Consider the following 19,335-nt stretch of genomic DNA (forward strand, 5'->3'; position numbering starts at 1 on the left):
CTGTTTCCTTGTGTATTCTTAGGTGATGTGGGAGGCAGCTTCTCTCCGGCCATTTTGTGTTTCTTCAGGCTTCTGATGTTAATTGCAGTCTGGCTTACAGTGCTACATTCTTCGTGATTTTTTCATTTTCTTCATGATTTCTTCATTTATGCGCCTGTGTGTGTGTATGTGTGTGTGAAAAAGGGAGAAGGGGGAGAGGGAAAGAGGGAGCATATGCGTGAGAGTGCATGGCATGTGCGTGGAGGTCCCGCAGAACTTTTTTTTAAATTTTTTATATTAATTACCGTTTATTCACTTTGTATCCCAGGTGCAGTCTCCTCCCTTCTTCCCTTCCAATCCCACCCTCACTCCCTCATCTTCTCCCATGCCCCTCTCTAAGTTCACTGATAGGGGAGGTCCTCCCCTTTCCATCTGACCCTAGCTTATGCGGTCTCATCAGAACTGGCTGTACTGTCCTCCTCTGTGGCCTGGTAAGGCTGCTCCCCCATCCAGGGGAGGTGACCAAAGAGCCAGCCACTGAGTTCATGTCAGAGACAGTCCCTGTTCCCCTTACTAGGAAACCCACTTGGACACTGAGCTGTCATGGGCTACATCTGTGCAGGGGTTCTAGTTTATCTCCATGCACGGTCCTTGGTTGAGTATCAGTCTCAGAAAAGACCCATGGGCCCAGATTTTTTGGTTCTGTTGCTCTCCTTGTGGAGCTCCTGTGCTCTCCAGGCCTTACTATCTCCCCCTTCTTTCATATGATTGCCTGCACTCTGCCCAAAGTTTGGTTATGAGTCTCAGTATCTGCTTTGATACAATGCTAGGTAGAGTATTTCAGTGGCCCCTGTGGTAGGCTCCTGTCTTGTTTCCTGTTTTCTCCTCCTTCCGATGTCCGTCCTGTTTGCTTTTCCCCTCAGAACTTTTTGTCTTGAATATTTCTCTTTTTCTTTACTTGGCCCCCTGTGTCTCTGCTGCATTGCTTTTAAATTGCTGTCCCTCGGGGCCTTCATATCTACACTTGCGTATGAGTTTTCAAATCTATTTGTAAGATACCTCTGGGTGTCTTTGTTTTTGTTGTTTGTTTGTTTTTCTCTTTCTGATCTGACAGTGATGAAAGTTGACTCCCTCTCAGCTACTACATTAGTTTTCTAGGTCTACACACCTTCCAACACGCATTCTTAAAATACTTGGGATTATCTCTTCCCAAGGCTTGAAGCCTGAAATGGAGGCGTTGGCAGGATACTTTCCTGAGGCTGTAGGTGCCTGGTCAAACATGAGTTTCTGCCTCTGTCTCCATGTGCCTTTTGTGTGTGTGCACACCACCTCACACCCCGTTTCCCTTTCTCTCGTAAGAGCAGCTGCCACTGGGTAACCCAGATGAGCCAGAATGGTCTCTCCATCTCAAGATCCCTAACTCCCCTGAATGCTGGGGTCAGTGAGCTCCTCTGTGGCTTGCCCTCCCCGCCCGTCTACCGACCACAGCTACCCAGGACCACAGCTACCCAGGCTTCGAAGGCCGGCAGCTCCTCAGCACCTTTGTTCACATTCCATTTCACCCCAGCCTTCTCACTTCTCTTCCCTGAGTTTCAGCCCTCCCTGCACTGGGAGCTGTCCAGCTCATCTTCCTTTATGCTCCTGTCCTCCTCAGAGCCTCTGCTCAGACCTCCATGGGCAGAAATGTCCTTCCCTCCTTGTTCTTCATTCTCTGAGTGTTGCAAATAGTTCTGCTGGCCTCTTCCTCTTGGGCCACAGACATATTCAGACCCTCGCCTTCTAAGGAATCTTCTCGCTGGCTGCCCACTTTACTTTAGTGAAGTGTGCTATCCACTGGACCATTGATTTTTTTTTTCTTTCATTTCCAAGTCACTGGTCCTTGAAAGATTGGAAGGGACTGCCTCCTAGCATTGTCAGGAGGTGGGGAGGTATGATGATGACTACCCCTTTACTTACAATAAGGATGTGGTTTTCTCAATGTCCCACCTCAATTTCTTTCTCTCAAAGTGGGAGTAATATTAGTGATCGTGGAGTTGATTAAGATGCCTGGCGAAGCACATTGTATGTCATATGTCAGATATTTTTCCCTAAACTATCTTTCTGTTTTATTGTGCTTTGGTTTTTTTATTTAAGACTTACTTCTATTTAGGCATCCACAGAGGCTGGAGATGGGGTCAGATCCCCCAGAGTTGGAGTTACAGGCCACTGAGAGCCACTTAACGTGGGTGATGGGGGCTGAACCCTAGCCCTCTACAAGAACAGCAAGCGCTCCTACTACTGAGCCATCTCTCCAGCCCTCAGGCTCTCAAGGTTTTTTCTCTGTAGCCTTTGCAGCATTCAACCTAGTTGACTTCTTTTTACTCTGTAGATTCCTCTGAGGTTATTTTGGGGTCGTTTAGTCTCAGGCTTCCAGTGTGTCGTCTGCATACGTGGGCTCGTCACCTCCTTACATCCATTCCAGATCATTTTCCCGGCAATTCGCCAGTCTAGTTTCCAGCTTGTGCTGTTACTTGCATGTTTCCTAGTTGTGTTTCCTCTTAGCCACAATCCTGCCGTTATAACCGCCACCAGGCTGCCTGTTCCTCAGATCCCTTTGGAAGCGTCTGTTCACTTGATCCTGAGGCACTTAAAGCAAGGTGTGTCTCAGCAGTCAGGAGGCTGGATAGCAGTGCTGGAGGCCTTCCCGTCCAGTGACACTCCTGTGTCCCTGCGCATGGCGCAGCCCTCACCGTCAACACTCAACACTTGCAGTGAGCCGAACTGGATGTGGAAAGGGTGGTTGACACAAGTTCTTTACAAATCTCTCTCTCCCTCCCTCTCTCTCTAGCAGAGAAAGAAGCAGGTTCATGAAGTTCCTGTCACAAGCCCCAGGTAGAATGCCTAGCTGCTTTTGTAAACTCTTGCCTTTTGAAGTTATTTTTGTTCTTTCCTTTCCCTAAGGTGTTTTTATGGTGTTTTTCTTTCTTCTGAAAGGATAACTGGCAAGCAAGTTGGGTTTATGTCTCATTATGTAGAGGAAAGTAGAAAATGAGCTAACTACAGAACACACAGTATGGTTTTAATTAAGCAGGTGTTTTTTTTTTAATATTTCTGAGTTGTCTCAAGACACAGGGCAAAGCTGAGAAAGATTTCCTTATTGATATTCTGAATTATAGTTTCTTAAAATTGGAACAAAAATTTTAGACAAGAGTTCTTTTTTTCTTCAGGTCTTACCAGAGAGCAATTGCATTTTATATTAGTGATAACTAGCCAGGACTTAGCTGAGTGCTGCTCAGTATGGTTGTATGATGTTGGGGGACTTTGTCCTGATGTTCTGTTTAGTGTGACGTGGTGACACATCACTGTGTCCCTCCGTGCCGGCTGCGCTGCGTTTAAGTACATCTCCATCTTCATTCCCAAGTGGGTTCTCGTCTTTAGGTACCAACCCCACGAGGGCCATTCACCTGAGGAATGTAGTGTCTTAGCTGCAAATGATTTCAAATCAACTAATAGATTTCTTCCCGCTGTTCAGCATTTCCCCATCTCTTCCTTATATCTGTTTCTCCGTCCATGCAGTGGTTAAAAAAAAAAAAATCATCCACCTCATGATAATCTATTTTTTTTAAAACAGCTTTGTTACCTGTAACTGAAAGTATGTGGATTTTAAAGATTGTGTCTGTAAGACTCAGCAAAGTGCCCTGCACACTTAGCATCTTAGCATCCATACAAGTGCAAAAATGTAGTACAGGTGTGTGGTTTCTAATATGATAAATGCAAGTCTAAACAGGTCAAGTTTACTTATAAGACTTCTTGGCAAGCGTGCAGACATCGTCATTACATCTATTTCAGTGTGTGCGCACGCACATGCCAGCGTGCACGTGGAGGTCAGAGGGTAGCTTTCGGGAATCGTATTTACCCTCTGAGCCTTCTCATAGCCCTTGATTTACATTAAAATGTATGACTGAAGAAAAACTTATGTGAAACCCAGATTCCCGTTTACCTCCTCTTCACCCATTGAAAGTGAAAGAAGAAGTTATGTTGTGCCAGGATTGAACCTGGGGCTCTCTGGATGCCACGGAAGTACTCTCTCCCAAAGGACACAGCCCAGCCTGGGCTTTCTTTTTGTGAGAGTGTCATTACCCTGCACAGTGCCAGCTCTTCGTCACGTGGTCAGATCTGTGAACTGAGTCTTGCTGATGCTTGACTGTGCTGTGGAAATGAGCCTCTTGTCTGAATGAAGACCTGAAGGGTTGGCTTTGTGATGAAACTACTTAGCATGGAAGGGGCTTTAGGGGCCATCCCTTGCATTGCTATCTCTTTAAAACGACAGAATTGGAGTACTGTAGGCTGTCCCAAGTAAGGCCCCCAAGGAAGATCTCCTGACTTAGTTCCCTCCCCTGAGTCAGGGCGTTCTGAAATCTATCATTTCATAATTTCTTCAAGAGATAGAAATTAGGGGCCTGCTTTTGAAACACCACAAAGAGGTAAAACAATTGATTTTTTTTCTAAGTTGATAACTTAATTTTTTTAACTTTTATTAATTACACTTTATTCACTTTGTATCCCTCATAAACCCCTCCCACTTCCCCTCCTAATCCCACCTTTCCTCCCCCTTCTTCACACATGCCCCTCCCCAAGTCCACTGATAGGGGAAATACCCCTATCAGTGATCTGATCCTAGTCTATCAGATCTCATCAGGAGTAGCTGCATTGTCATGTTCTGTGGCTTGGTAAGGCTGCTCCTCCCTCAGGGGGAGGTGATCAAAGAGCAGGCCAATCAGTTTGTGTCAGAGACAGTCCCTGTTCCCATTAACATGTAACCCACTTGGACACTGAACTGCCATGGGCTACATCTGAAAACAATCTTTTAAGCTGTACACTGATGGTTGCTTTTCATACTTTGTGATTGAAATGAATTATAGTACTTTAAACAACTGAGTCATACAAATGATCCAAGAAGCTATCAATTCTAAGTTACTATTCCTTTCAGACACATTAAGGCTTTGTGAAGTTCGGGAAGGATGACCCGGGTGATCTGTAGACCCCTCTGGTATTATGGTGTTCTGTAGACAACTCTATCCTGGTGTTATGGTGATTTGTAGGCCCCATCCTGGTGTCATAGTGATCAGTAGACCCCATCCTGGATTTATGTTGATCTGTAGACCCCATCCAGGTATTATAGTGATCTGTAGACCTCATCCTGTTGTTATGGTGATCTGTAGATGTCTTTATCCCGGTGTTATGGTGATCTGTAGATGACTCTTTCCTGGTGTTATGGTGATCTGTAGACCCCATCCTGGTGTTGGGGTGATCTGTAGATCCCAGCCTGATGTTATAGTGATTGGTAGTGTATTAACTGTCAGATAAGAGATTCTTACCTTAATGGAGTTTGGGAACTAATATAGAATTTTAGAAAGTGATATTTGATCATATATAATATAATATATAATAAATAACTTTTTTGGCAATGACTAATGTTTATACACTTTTGTCGAAGTTAAGGAATTTTGTTACAGTTTGTGTGTTTAGTCTTGTTCTATTAACTAGATGGACCTTGGCACTTAATTTTTACATTTTTATTGAACATTTAAAGTTATTGTCTTTGTGCACACGTGTGTGTGTGTGCCCTCAAGTGTGACAGTGCACATGTGGAGGTCAGAGGACAACTTTTGGAAATCAGTTTTCTTCTTCTGTGATATGAGTACCAGGGACTGAACTCAGGTCAATGGGCGTGGTGGCAAGCACCCTTACCCACTGAGCCATCTTGCTGGCCCCCATTTTAATTTCTATAAGTCCATTTGTTTCTAAGTTTTTAAAGCAGGAAATAATCATCTTGTATTTTGTTTTCCCCTTTGGCATGGTAGATAGATAATCGAGTGTCCGCTTTTGGGGTACTTCACTTAATCTGAATATTATCTTACTAAGAAAAATCTTGTTGTATCATGACCTTCTTTCTCTCTTTTGCCTTTTCTTTTACAGCCAACACATACCTCTTTATGGTACAAGCTAGAGGTATCATGCTGAGAGAGAACGTGAAAACAATCGGACATATGATCAGGCTGTATACGAATAAAAATACTACGTTCAATGGGACAGGTAAGGCTGTGTCCTCCTTTGCTTACCATTTGAGTTGCAGATCAGTTAAATGCTAGCTACTTGACCTGCACATAGTTTTTGGTTAAAGCGGGGTCTGCCTCTTAGGAAGGGCACCACTAGATGACTGGCGTCCCTACTAAGTGTACTGCTGAGTGGGTGTCTTCTAGCTTACCTCCCACGAGATTGGCATCCCATACACAGGTGTTTGCCTGGTTGGCCCAATACTCAGTAGACGACTAGATTCGCTGTATTCGCTGCATTGCTGTTCATTGTAATGCTAGTTTAGCATCCCTTACTTGTGTATTCTAGATCAGTATCCCCTACTAAGTGTTCTGCTAGATTATTATTTTTTAATACATTTTTTTATTTATTAGAATTTATTCACTTTCTATCCCAGCTTTAGCCCCCACCCTCTTCCCCTCCCAATCTTCCCTCCCTCCTTCACTTATCTCCTTTCATGCCCCTTCCCTAGTCCACTGATAGGGGAGGACCTCTACCCCTTCCATCTGACCCTATCCTGTCAGGTCTCATCAGGACTGGCTGCATTGTCTTCCTCTGTGGCCTGGTAAGGCTTCCCTGCCCCCTCAGGGAGAGGTGATCAAAGAGCCAGCCACTGAGTTCATGTCAGAGGCAGCCCCTGTTCCCCTTACTAGCTGCCATGGGCTACATCTGTGCAGGGGTTCTAGATTATCTCCATGAATGGTCCTTGGTTGGAGTATCAGTCTCAGAAAAGACCCCTGGGCCCAGATATTTTGGTTCTGTTGTTCTCCTTGTGGAGCTCCAGACCCTTCCAGGTCTTTCTATCTCCCCTTCTTTCATAAGATTCTGTGCACTCTGCCCAAAGTTTGGCTATGAGTCTCAATATATGTTTTGCTACCCTGCTGGGTAGAGTCTTTCAGAGGCCCTCTGTGGTAGGCTCCTGTCCTGTTCCCTGTTTTCACCTTCTTCCGATGTCCATCCCATTTGCCTTTCTGAATGAGGATTGATCATTTTACCCAGGGTTCTCCTTCTTGATTTTATGGACACCTGAGTTTTGACAAAGATGCCAAAATTGTACAATAGAAAAAAGACAGCATCTTCAACAAATGGTGCTGGACTAACTGGATGTCTACATGTAGAAAAATGCAAATAGATCCATACTTATCACCTTGCACTAAACTAAAGTCCAAGTGGATCAAAACCTCAACATTAAACCAGACACACTAAACCTGTTAGAAGAAAAAGTGGGGAAGAGCCTTGAGCTCATTGGCACAGGAGACAACTTCCTGAACAGAACACCAACAGCACAGGCTCTAAGATCAACAATCAATAAGTGGGATCTCATGAAACTGAAAAGCTTCTGTAAAGCAAAGGACACTGTCATCAGAACAAAATGACAGCCTATGGATAGGGAAAGGATCTTTACCAACCCTCTATCTGCTAGATTATTAGGACTGTCATTTAGGTTTGGATGAACTTCTTCGTAATTTTATAACCTTTTTAAAGAAAGCAGAGAACACATTTTTATGATACTGCAAATTAGTGGCTGTCCTTTCCTGTTTACAATCTTAACTGGGAGTGGGCTCTCCATTAGAGCTAATATCTAGTTTACTTCACTAGGGATTTTCTGAAGGGAAGAAATGACTTCCTTTCCCTGTCATGGAAATAAGTGTCTCCCAGGGCATTATGGAATGTCACAATGACAAGATCAATGATTGTCCCTTGCGGCACTCTTTAGATCTTTGTTTTTAAATAGTTGAAAAATACTAAAACTTTTTGTGCCACTGTAAACATACTCAGTTGTCGCTGACTCTCCTTCCTTCCTCGCTAGAAAGTGTATCTCCAGTCATAATGGGATTTCAGTCTATGTCAGATGATATGTGTACCTGTAGAGAATTTATCCTACTCATTTGCCTGATTTGTTTATGATTCTTCTAAATCTGAGCACTCTTTCCTTTAATCTTTGAACTTTAATCTCACTTAGAAAGATTGTCTCGAGGTAATTGGCCCTGTGGTAGTACAGGGCAGTCTCAGTCATCGGGGGAGACAGTGACAGAGACGTTTAGAAGACCATTAACTTGTCTTCTAAAATAGTAGGTCATATTAAAAGTCTAAGCATTCAAAGAGCTTTAGGTCATGCTAGAATATCCAGCTTGTGAGGATATTTATTGAAAAGTCCGTTCCCTTGCAGCGTAAAGTATGTTTAGGTTACTGTATTTGTCTGTGTGAATACTAAGAATTTCACATATCTTTCTTCCACCTCTGAGATATGAATAAGTTTTATGTGTGGGTGTTGAGCTTGGCTGGGAACGGTGATGACTTGGGCAAGGAGATGTTCCTCGCAGCACCCTGAAAAAAAAAAAAAAGACAAAACAAGGAAATTCTTTCTTCCCCTCTTCGAGCCATCGTTTTTAATAAGGAAGCAGCAGTTGGCAGGGACTGTGTCAAAGAGTTGTGTACTTTTGTGAGCCTCTTAGAGCCTTCCGTAGGATCCCCCTGAGGATGGAAAATGTCTGTGTGAAGCCTGGCAAGCTGGCAACCAGTGTCTGTTGTGGAGGGTCCTGAACACAAACCACGACATTTTTTCTGTCCTTTTCTTTTTTTCTCTGTCTACCCCACCACATGACTTCTTAGTTAATTTATAGCTCAAAGTGGCTGCCAGGACTCCAATCATCTACCTTTCTGTGTCTACTTGGTTCAAGGAGGGGTAGGGTGGGAGAGGATGTCTGAGGGGGATGGAGTGATAAAAGATATCCTCCTTTAAACAAAAAAGTCCCACTGTGCTCCTACGCTGGCCAGACAGACCTAGTTACATGACCACAGAGTGTTGGAACTGAAGCTCTGAGCTATGCTCACCCATGTTCTGAGTAAGGCTGGGGCTCTGTCACCCCGGGAGACAGGGGAATAGAGTCTGTTAGCAGCTGTGAGGCTATGCCAGGCTCATTTAGGCAGCACTTATTGAGAAATTAGTATAGGTCATGCATGAATAAATGTGGGAGATGCAGTGTTAGGAAAGAACCTTCTTTAAATGAGGAGCCAGCCTTCGAGGCTTCTGGGAAAGATGGAGACATGATTACTAAAATGCATCTAATTATTTCTGCAAAGACTTAGATATAACTTGCCAAAATTGAGAGAGAGAGAGAGAGAGAGAGAGAGCAGTGAAATGTATAAAGCTATGAGTACTATGGAAGAAACTGATTAATACATTTATAATTTAACACGAGAAGTCAATTGAGTGTAGTACTTTGAGTGTTTGGTTTCAGAAGGTTTTTGTTGCTGTCTGACACTCAGTACCATCAAGTGCCAACAGACTTATAGGACTTTTGTGCAGAAATCATAAGTCCTCAGCATCAAATGATGCCTTTCTGAGTAGCCTGTGGAATTGAGAAAGCAAAGTGTAGTTATTGAAAGTGGATGTAACGGGTGATCAGGGCTGTGCGGGTATAGACGATAGTTTGTTAGAATGAATCTGGTGACTTCCTCATTCTATGGGTGCTTATAGCGAGGCCATTGAGAATGTTAGTGACAAGCAGATTGGAGCTCCGATGGACTTCCCACAGCACCTTCTAGGGTTGTCTCTTGCAGAAGTGAAGCTCTTGAGAGTTGTCCTTTGTTCCCCTTCTTTTCTTTGTGCTTTCTATGTGAGCGTGTTGTTGGGACCTACCTAGCACTTTTCCTTTGGAGGCTTTCATTTCTCTGGGTGTGGTTCTGAGAGGGAGAAGGCAAGCAGGTTGCCTGGAGCTCATTTTGTTTCCATCCATTCATTAGATGAAATAATGTCTGCCTTTCACATAAGCTGCGGTGAATCCCAAGTGTGTCCATCACATTTTGGAAACTGTTCAGGGCTTTGAAAGTCGTGGTTGCACTGTGGATGGTGCTCGCTTGCCGCCTTTACAGGGATAATGGCTGTGTGGGGTTATTTTAGTATTGTTTCCAGGGGGTTAAATCACTCAGGCTGTTTTATCAGCCATGACGTCTTTATGGGGAGTATGTTCCTTGGATGTCTTAGGTGCTTTATGCCGGAAGTTAAAGACAATTTGACTACAGTTAAAAGTGATGTTCGGGCTAACGGTTCCAGTGGTGGACAGGCTTAGCTGAACTGGCCCCACATGAAGGGCTGGGGCAGTGTGGGAGCATTTCTGTAAGTCTTTTAGTGACTTGTGCCCTTTGTGGTCATTTGCAGTGATGTGGGCAAGGACAGTTCCCTTCGCTGCTTGGTACTGAAGCAATTAGCTAGTATTGCATGACTTTCAGACACTTAAAAATTATTGTTTGGTTTCATTAAAACCAGTGAAAGTGATGATTGTGTTATTTTATGAAATATGTCATCAGTCTAGCCCTAGATTATCTATTCTGGCTTTGTTTTTGTTTTTTTTTTTTTGTCCTCAGAGTGACGGTTAAATTTGTTTTATAGAAATAACCAGAGAGCTTGAAATTTAAAGGAGTTAGATGTGGCTCTGTAGAATCATAGAATGTGGATGAGGAGAGGCCCAGGTGTTAGTGGTAGAAATTAATCAAGTTTGAAGAACAAGAAACTACTCTTGTCTAGGTTGATACAAAGCACCGAGACATTACTTCGTGGACTGGAGCTGTGGCTCCGTGGTTATTGAGAATGTTTGCAGAGGACCCCAGCTCAGCTTTCAACCCCTACGGAGGTAGCTCCCAGCCTCCTGAAGCCCCAGCTCGGGGACCTCTACTACTGTCTTCTGGCCTCTGCGGGCGCCCACACGCACTGTACATTCTCTCTCTCTCTGTCTCTCTGTCTCTCTGTCTCTGTCTCTCTCTCTCTGCCTGTGTCTCTGTCTCTCTTTCTCTCACGCACACACAAATACAAAATTATGAAGGAGAAATTCTTGGTGAGCTAGGCATGGTGACCATGCCGTCATTCCAGCACCTTTGAAACTGAGGCAGCTCCTTGACAGAATGAGCCTCATCGGACCTCATAGTCTTGGTTTATGTTGAATATAGTAAAGGTCTCTCAGCTACGTTAGGTAAAGTATAGAGTTTGACCACAGGAAGAGTTTCTATGATCTTGGTCTGCCCCCGGGCACATTAAATGATGACTGCTCTATCTTTGCTGCCCCAGTGGCTTGGAGCAGTTCTCTGTCAGCTGCTAGAGGGCCTTCCCATATCCTGGTGTAATGCGCTGTGGTGTTGTGCCATCAAATGTCTGTTTATCATGTTAGGCTTTCCTGGCAGTCCAGCCAATGCCTCCCTGATGTTCTCCTCAGTTCATAGTGTGGGCTTCCATGCAGACCTTTGGGACTGAACTGTTTTCTTTGGGCTTCTATCTCTTCTTTGGTTTTGGACCCAGAGCTTTTGTCCTTCTGGTCAACCTGTTAGGAGCCTTGGCAGGACTTTTTTTCATCAGTGGGCCTGGAAGTGGGCTGATGCTCTGCTCAGAAATGTTCCCCGTGTTCCCAGGCTGCAGCCTCACCATCGCCATACAATGGTGACAATTTCTGATCACGAGGGTGGTGCTTAGCCTGCAATGGCTCTTCTCACACACTTTATAACCGTCCTCGTACCATTTTCCCCTGGGCCAGAGGGATTAGCTTTTACAGTCTTTTCCTTGGCGCTGATTGATGGAGACTAAATGTATGTTTACATTTTCTCTGTCCTTTGTTGGTTGTAGCAGGCACAGCAGTTTGCCAGTTGTTTCTGTCTCTTATCTCTAGTCACTACCAGAGGCCAGCTTCCTCCACACAGCATGAAATGGGCACATCCTGTTCCTCAGATTTGCATTTGACCTCTGTGCCCAGAGAGGAAGTAAATTGTGATCCTGGATACCTTGTTCAAAATCCTATACCTGTTACTGTGCCATATTGGGTTTGTACTCTGTCACTCACAACTAAAGCTATTGAATAGTTTCATGAGATTATTCACTCTAAGCTCGTGAGCATGTGTGTGTGTGGGGGGGAAACGTTTATTTATTTATTTTTTTAGACATGTGTGTATGTACTTTTGTGTGCACATGTGGAGGCCACTGGTGGACATTGCTTGTCTCTATGATTTTCCATGTTAATTTTTTGAGACAGGCTCTCTCACTGAACCTGGAGCTGGTTATTTCAGCTAGACTGGCTGCTCCTCAAACCCCTGGAACCTGCCTGTTTCCCTGTACCTAGCCCAGTGCAGGTTTTGTAGGTGTTTACATGGTTGCTGAGGGTCTGAGCTCAGGTTCTCACGCTTGCACAGCAAGCACGTTATCCATGGGGCCATCTCTCCAGCCCTCTTAGCTGTTTCATCTCTTTGAAATCTGAAAATGCCAACAGCAGGTGGCACGATGTGAAACCGATTGTTTCACTCTGAAAGCAAGCACACGCTGGAGCAGGATTTGGTGGGACTTTGGGCCATTGCTCTCTGTGTGGTGGAACTCGATGACCCTAAAGAAAATGGGCCTAATTTAACAGTTCTGGGATTCCCAGGGGCTGCGGCCCCCAGGTTAAAATGTGACTGACTTAAAGGCCGTGTTCTGGAAGTAAGCTGAATGGGTTCTCCTGGGTGAGGTGGCAAAGAGTCATCGCTTGTGCTTTGTACTCAAGTAGCAATGCACAGATAGATGGTGTGGCTGTTGGAAGGCGGAAGGGCTCCTTGTACCTTTAGGTTGGGTACAACCCATGGAGGTGTCCGTTGGCTGCAAAAGGCACTGTTGTGTCTGTGCATGATGCTAAGGGCTTGTTACTTTCTACCCCTCTCCGGGGACATCCTGCAGAGAGTGTGGCTCAGCTGTGATGTGCTTTTGCTCTGATTCTTTCCAGGTCGCTGCTTGTAAGTGCCTTTCTGCTTTGCACACTGCAGCCTGCTCCCGACTGGTGCCATCCTTCATGCTGGAGGCGGAATAAAAAGGCGCTATTGGGTTGTAAACTTCTTCCTCTGTCTCTCTTTTCAAGATTATCCTGAAGGCAGTAATTCAAGTGACTACCTTGTGCAAACGACAACGTATCTTCCGCAAAACTTCACGTATTCGCCACAGCTCCCCTGTCCAGAGAAGCTGCCCTCCATGCGTAAGTGTGAGCTCGTTTCTCCGGACCGAAATGTTTACTGTTATCACCGAATATCAAAAGCAACATTCGAACGTGTCATCAGACGGGTCATTACTGTGGATGCTAACATTTCTATTATACTGCATGTTTTTTTCCGTTTTTTTTTACTTTAATTTTCGGAAGAGCAGTGAACACTTTCTGAAGATGGATGATTGAAAAGCTGAAAAAAAAATACAAAAGAAAAAAAAAGATAATGAGAAATACTTGTATTTCTCCCATTCAGATTTGAAAATGAATATTTTGACTTAACCTTTAAATTCTCTTAAAGCAGATTTAAAAAGAATAACTAACATGCTTTCTCTCTGGATGTATAGAACCTTATAGATGAAGCTAAAGTCTCTCTTCCTCTCCTCCATGTTAGTTCTCTATCTCTCCTCTGAAGCCATCTGGAATCTGTTTGATGTGTGTATGTAGAAGAAAGTTTTTCTTTTTCTTTTTTAATATTAATTACAGTTTATTCACTTTGTATCCCAGCTGTAGTCTCCTCCCTCATTCCCTCCCAATCCCACCCTCCCTCCTTCATCTCCTCCCATGCCCCTCTCCAATTCCACTGATAAAGGAGGTCCTCTTCCACTTCCACCTGACCCTAGCCTATCAGTTCTCATCAGGAGTGGCTGCATTGTCTTCCTCTGTGGCCTGGTAAGGCTGCTCCCCCCTCAGGGGAGGTGATCAAAGAGCCAGCACTGAGCTCATGTCAGAGACAGTCCCTGTTCCCATTACTAGGGAACCCACTTGGACACTGAGCTGCCATGGGCTACATCTGTGCAAGGGTTCTAGGTTATCTCCATGCATGGTTCTTGGTTGGAGTATTAGTCTCAGAAAAGACCCCTGGCCCAGATTTCTTGGTTCTCTTGCTCTCCTTGTGGAACTCCTATACCCTCCAGGTCTTCCTAATTCCCCCTTCTTTCATAAGATTCCCTGCACTCTGCCCAAAGTTTGGCTATGAACCTCAGCATCTGCTTTGATACCCTGCTGGGTAGAGTCTTTCAGAGGCCCTCTGTGGTAAGCTCCTGTCCTGTTCCCTGTTTTCTCCCCCTTCCAATGTTTGCCTTTCTGAGTGAGGATCGATTGTGTAGAAGAGATTTTTTATAAACTTATTTTTACGTAGATAAGCAGAGAGAGAAAATACATAGTTTCAAAGGCTTTAAGAATTTCCTACCTATGAAGCTATCTCCAATTGACAATCACTTACACAGAAAAAAAAAATCAATTTTCTCCAATGGAGTCGCTCTGGGTATATAAGCCACTCTTTTTTTTTTTTTTTTTTTTTTTTTGCATATGGACTGTATTTATTTATAATAAACTACATACAATAAAAACAATTATGAAACAATTAGGAAAGCTATATGTAAGCTACATTAGAAATGCTTAGCTCATTTGGATTTGGCAACCTTGAAGAAAATATTATATTCTATCTAGATGAGTCTAAAGTTTTGTACCTAAATCATTTGCTATCATATCTTGTATTTATCAACTTAAAAAGTCTTTCTAGACCTTAAAATATGTTTTAGAAAATCCTAAACAATGTAAGCTTGACTGTGAAACTATAACTATCTAGTCTTCAACCTCATCAGAGACTTGAAGAAGAATAAAATTATTACTTAAGTAGGAAGCGCAGGCAAGAAGCTTCCCAAACTAAGAGATAACACAGACAGTTTACTGCCTGGTCAGTCACCCATTCTTTATGACGTTGGAGCATCATCTTCAGCCTTCTGGTCCTGAATATCTGGCAGACATGATTTTGAAGCAGGAAATATGAAGGGCTTGCTTACCCTGTCATGGCAGAGCTTGGCAGTCAACTCAGCCTGCGCCCTACTCTTAATCATTTTGGACAGCATAGTACAAGCCACACTCTTAAGGGCAGGCCGTGTCCAGCAGTAGATGGCCAGTACACAACTGAACCTAATGCTAGTTTTAGAGGTTTTAATCTTTATTTTATAATGATTTGTCTGGAACCTTTTTCTCTTTCTTTAATTCTCTTTCTTTCTTTCTTTCTTTCTTTCTTTCTTTCTTTCTTTCTTTCTTTCTTTCCCTCCCTCCCTCCCTCTCCTCCCTCCCTTTCTCTCTCTCTCCCTCTCTTTCTTCCCTCCCTCCCTCCCTCCCTCCCTCCCTCCCTCCCTCCCTCCCTCCTTTCTTTCTTTCTTTCTTTCTTTCTTTCTTTCTTTCTTTCTTTCTTTCTTTCTTTCTTCTTTCATCTTACAGGGTTTTGTTTTGTTTTCCTTAGTATTAGGTTTCTGATTGTGTGTGTGTGTGTGTGTGTGTGTGTGTGTGTGTGTTTAATGGAATTTCTGTGTGTGAAATTGTGTGTGTGTCTGTGTTTCTTATGTTTTTCCTTTGACTCTTTTTTTTTCTTGTTTGTTTGTTTCTTTTTTTTTTCCTGTTCTGGTTGTTAGTTTTTGGTTTTGTTTTTAAATTAAGTGCCTTTTTTTTTAATGAGAGAGAGAGTAAAAAAGAAAGAAAGAGAAAGAAAGAATAAACGGGTATGGATTTGGGTGGGTGAGGAAGATCTGGGAGGAGTAGGGGAGGGAAAACCGTTATCAGAATGTATTGTATAAAAAAATCTATTTTCAATTTTAAAAAAAGATAAAGAAAGAACCCTCCTCCCACTTGATGGCTGTATAAATTACATGTCATTCAGTGACCTGCAATTTTAGCTAGTGTTTTGAGAGTTGCACACAGTCTTGTTGTTTCTCTGAACTACTGTGGAGAACGTCTTTACATGACCATGCCACGCCATGTTTTATTTTCCAGTTTTCACGTATTGGACAGCTAGGGGGTTTCCAACTTTTTTTCTTTTTTTATCACACTACTTAAAAAAAAAGTGTCTATCATGCTTATCTACAGAGCAGCACACCCCAGCCCTTCCTGCTCCCATGTGCCTGTGTGCTTGGGAATTGATACCATGGGGGTGGCTGCTGTACCAGCTGCCTCAGGTTTTCCAAGTTCTTGCAATAATTAGGACTGATTTATATCACTTTGATGTCGATGGGCTTTATGGTCCTTCTAAAAATTATCCATCCTAACTATGTTTTGTGGGAGGGCTTATGCACTTGTGTTCATGGAGGTCAGAAGATGGTGTCTGGTCCTCTGGAGCTGGAGTTACAAAGGTGGTTGGGAGTTTCCCAGGTTTGGGCGTTGGGAACCAAACTCCAGTCCTCTGGCAGAGGGGGAAGTGTTTTCACCCCGTGAGCCCCCTTTCCTCTTTCATGCTGATTAAGCAGTATAAACAGTATCCTTTTATTAAGTTTTCCCTTATCTCATTACCAGTGTTTCTTTGCTCTCTGCAGCTCATGAGACTGCCCTTGGTGGCTGTTGGGTGTGTGTTTATCTGTGGCAGGTGTTGATATTCCTGTAGTGACAGTTGTCAGTTGTGTGTGTTCTAAGCATCTTCTCACAGTCCTGGGCTTGCTTTCCAATCCTTCTGAAGAAGTCTTTTCTGAGGTTCAAATCACAGTTTTTCAAATTTATCAATCTTTAAGACTACTCCACCTTTTTTATTTTTTAAAGAAAGCTTTCCTTACCTTGACAACATACAAATGTCTTTATTTCCTATTAGTTTTTTTTTTAATTTTGTTCTTATATTTTGTATCCAATGTATAGTCATGACCCAGGTACTATAATTTAAATGTATTTTCTCAAACCTCTATTTTTCCCAACTTGTGAAGATAAAACAGTGTATTCTGGCCATCAGAAACTGCTCCTGTTGTCTTGCCTCGGACCCCACTTGAGTATTTTAGGAATAGTGTTCCTATGTTAGTTTGTATCTTGATTTTATGTCGTTGAAGATTTAAGTAAATCTGTTCTTTTGATTGCTCATTTTTCCCTGTGCTCCATTGTCCTTAGCATTCAAGTGTGCTTTTTATGTCTTTATTGAGGAACTTTCTCTCTGCCTACCGTAGTTGTGGGCTGGTTTTTAGTTAATTGTTGATAGATGTTGTAACTGTGTAATACAAAGGGAGACTGACTTTGCCACATGGCCTTAGGGCAGGGTTTTCTCCTGGGAGGGCACATAAGAATTACACAGAAGGTTCTGTAGAGCACAGGGTCTCTACCTACTCTGAGTTTCCCTTCCGTAGGGTTAAAGAATTTCCTTCTTAAGGTTCCAGGCCCCGTTGGTGATACTGATGACACTTGGGCCACACTTTGAGATCGTGACCTAGAGTTCTGGACCTCACACCCCAGGCTATACAGTAGAACTCTGGGCAGGTGGGGGTGGGGGTGGGGGAGCCTTTATCTGGGCACAGACTGGAAGATTCTGATTTTATTGATCTAAACTGTGCCCTGGAATTGCAAAACAAACAAATGAGCAAGTGATTTGGATCTTGTTAGCTCTGTGTCCCGCGATGAAAAGCGACTTGAAGTAATCCATGCTAGATTTTTGTATTCCATGACAAGAAATGACGAGAAGTCCTCTGGACTCATTTGTCCTTTGTTATGACAGCTTTGCTTTCCCAAAACAAGTGTTTTTGTCTGTGCAATACTGAAGCCACTGGGAAATGTTCCGTTGGAGTATTGATTACAGTAATTTCATCTTCATAATTTGCATATTCAAGGGATTATTGTTGTAGGAAATCTTTGTCCTTGGTTTAGTGACCGTTTTCTTCATTAGGGGTTTATGGATACTAATTAAGCAGCATGAAAGTGTCTGCCTGCCAGGCTCTCATGCTAGCATCCCTCTCCAGCGATCCCACAGCTTCTTGTGAGTTGGCGTCTCTGTCTTGGTGCTTGAGAGAGCTCAGCTTGCCGCTCCACTGGGGTCTCAGAGCTGCTGCTCCTTCTTTCTGCCCCCACCCCCACCCCAGTCTTGTATTGTTTTAGAAAGCAGGAAAACCTTGCATTGACAGCAGGATTCTCATGGTTCCTAGCTTCAAACTGAGAAGCAATCTCATGTCCAGGGAGCCAGGGCAATTTTGGCAGAAAATGTTACTGTGTACAGGTGATATTTCAGAATGGGACTATGAGTATCACCAACACAGTGAGGCTCCTGCAGAGAGGGTCTGGAGTGAACCAAGAGAGAGAAGAGAGAAGGGAAAGGAGGGAGAGAGGGAGGGTGTGGGAGAAAGAGAGAGCCATCTGGCCAGGCCATCTCCATCTGGGACACCTGGAAATGCCATGCCACCTTCTCTGGGAGTGAGGAAGAAGAGCAGTATGGGGTGGGAAGCTCAACGGACATTAATTAGATTCCTTCCTTCTTTCTCCTACTTCTTTGATGGAACCAGACTTTATAGTGATCAAGGGGATGAGAAGTGTGTGTCATCCTGAAGCTTCAGACCTAGTTGTGCAGACTCTGAGAACAGAGAGCAGCATTATGTGGTGTCAACTCCTTAGTATGCAAAATATTTGAATGCAATACCTTTCTGAGGTGTAAGTTGGGTGCAAAACAAAGATGGGTGATATTTAATTTACCTGTAACTGCCAGATGTGATGTGAATTAATATTGGTGTGCTTGATTATGGTAGTTTTTCTAGATTCTTCTCTAGTGTAGCTGTAGGATGACCAGTCCCAGATTTCCATAATGGAGAGGCTGAATTTCAGCTGTATTTGGAATTCACCAGTGGCCACTCACGCTATAGAATCTATCTTAATGCGTGTTACTTGTATGAAGAGGGTGAGTGACTATTTCATTGTTCTCAATGTTTATAGGTTCTCCAGAGGGCAAATCCACTCCCAGTTTTGTTGAGTCTGTGTGATAACCAAGCGAAATAGAAATGTGTCCTCATCCAGAGCATAAACACAAGTGTCTGGCATGGGTGCTTTGAATTTGATATTTCTGGGTGAGGTAGAGAGGAAAATACCAGTTGTGCACGGTGAGTAAAAATGAAGACAGACTTACGTTCTGCCTGATTGTCATCTTGTCATCCAAATAGAATACACTTGCAGTGACTTTTTTTTTTTATCCTGTCCTTGCCATGATAATCCCCATAGTTACAAACCTTATGATGCAGGATTTTTGTTGTTGATGTTTTGTTTTTCTCAAGACAGAATTTCTCTCTGTAGCCTTGGCTGTCCTGGACTTGCTTTTGTAGACCAGGTTGGCCTCCCATTAGTAGAACAGGCTGCTCTCAAATTCACAGAGATCTACCTGTCTCTGCCTCTGCCTCTGCCTCCCTAAGTGCTGGGATTAATAGGTGTGTGTCCATTGTGCCGGGCTGAATGCAGGAATTTTAAAAGATTTTTTAATGAGTGAATTGAAATTCAGCATAGACGGAAAAGGAAATAAACGTTAGAAGAGCTGGCATGATGCTTAACGCAACAGACT

General features: G+C 43.4%; 1 protein-coding gene across 3 annotated transcripts in view; it reads left to right on the forward strand.

The window, feature by feature from the left end:
• The window catches only part of B4galt6 (beta-1,4-galactosyltransferase 6), a 61,933-nt gene that overhangs the window by 12,212 nt on the left and 30,386 nt on the right, over positions 1 to 19,335 (forward strand). For all 3 annotated transcript variants that reach the window (XM_060377636.1, XM_021628188.2, XM_060377637.1), the window contains exons 2-3: positions 5,938 to 6,054; positions 12,924 to 13,037. In XM_060377636.1, coding sequence (XP_060233619.1) covers positions 5,938 to 6,054; positions 12,924 to 13,037 — 231 coding nt within the window. The remainder of the gene's footprint in view (positions 1 to 5,937; positions 6,055 to 12,923; positions 13,038 to 19,335) is intronic.

Source organism: Meriones unguiculatus, chromosome 2, assembly GCF_030254825.1.
Source record: "Meriones unguiculatus strain TT.TT164.6M chromosome 2, Bangor_MerUng_6.1, whole genome shotgun sequence".
Lineage (NCBI taxonomy): Eukaryota > Metazoa > Chordata > Mammalia > Rodentia > Muridae > Meriones > Meriones unguiculatus.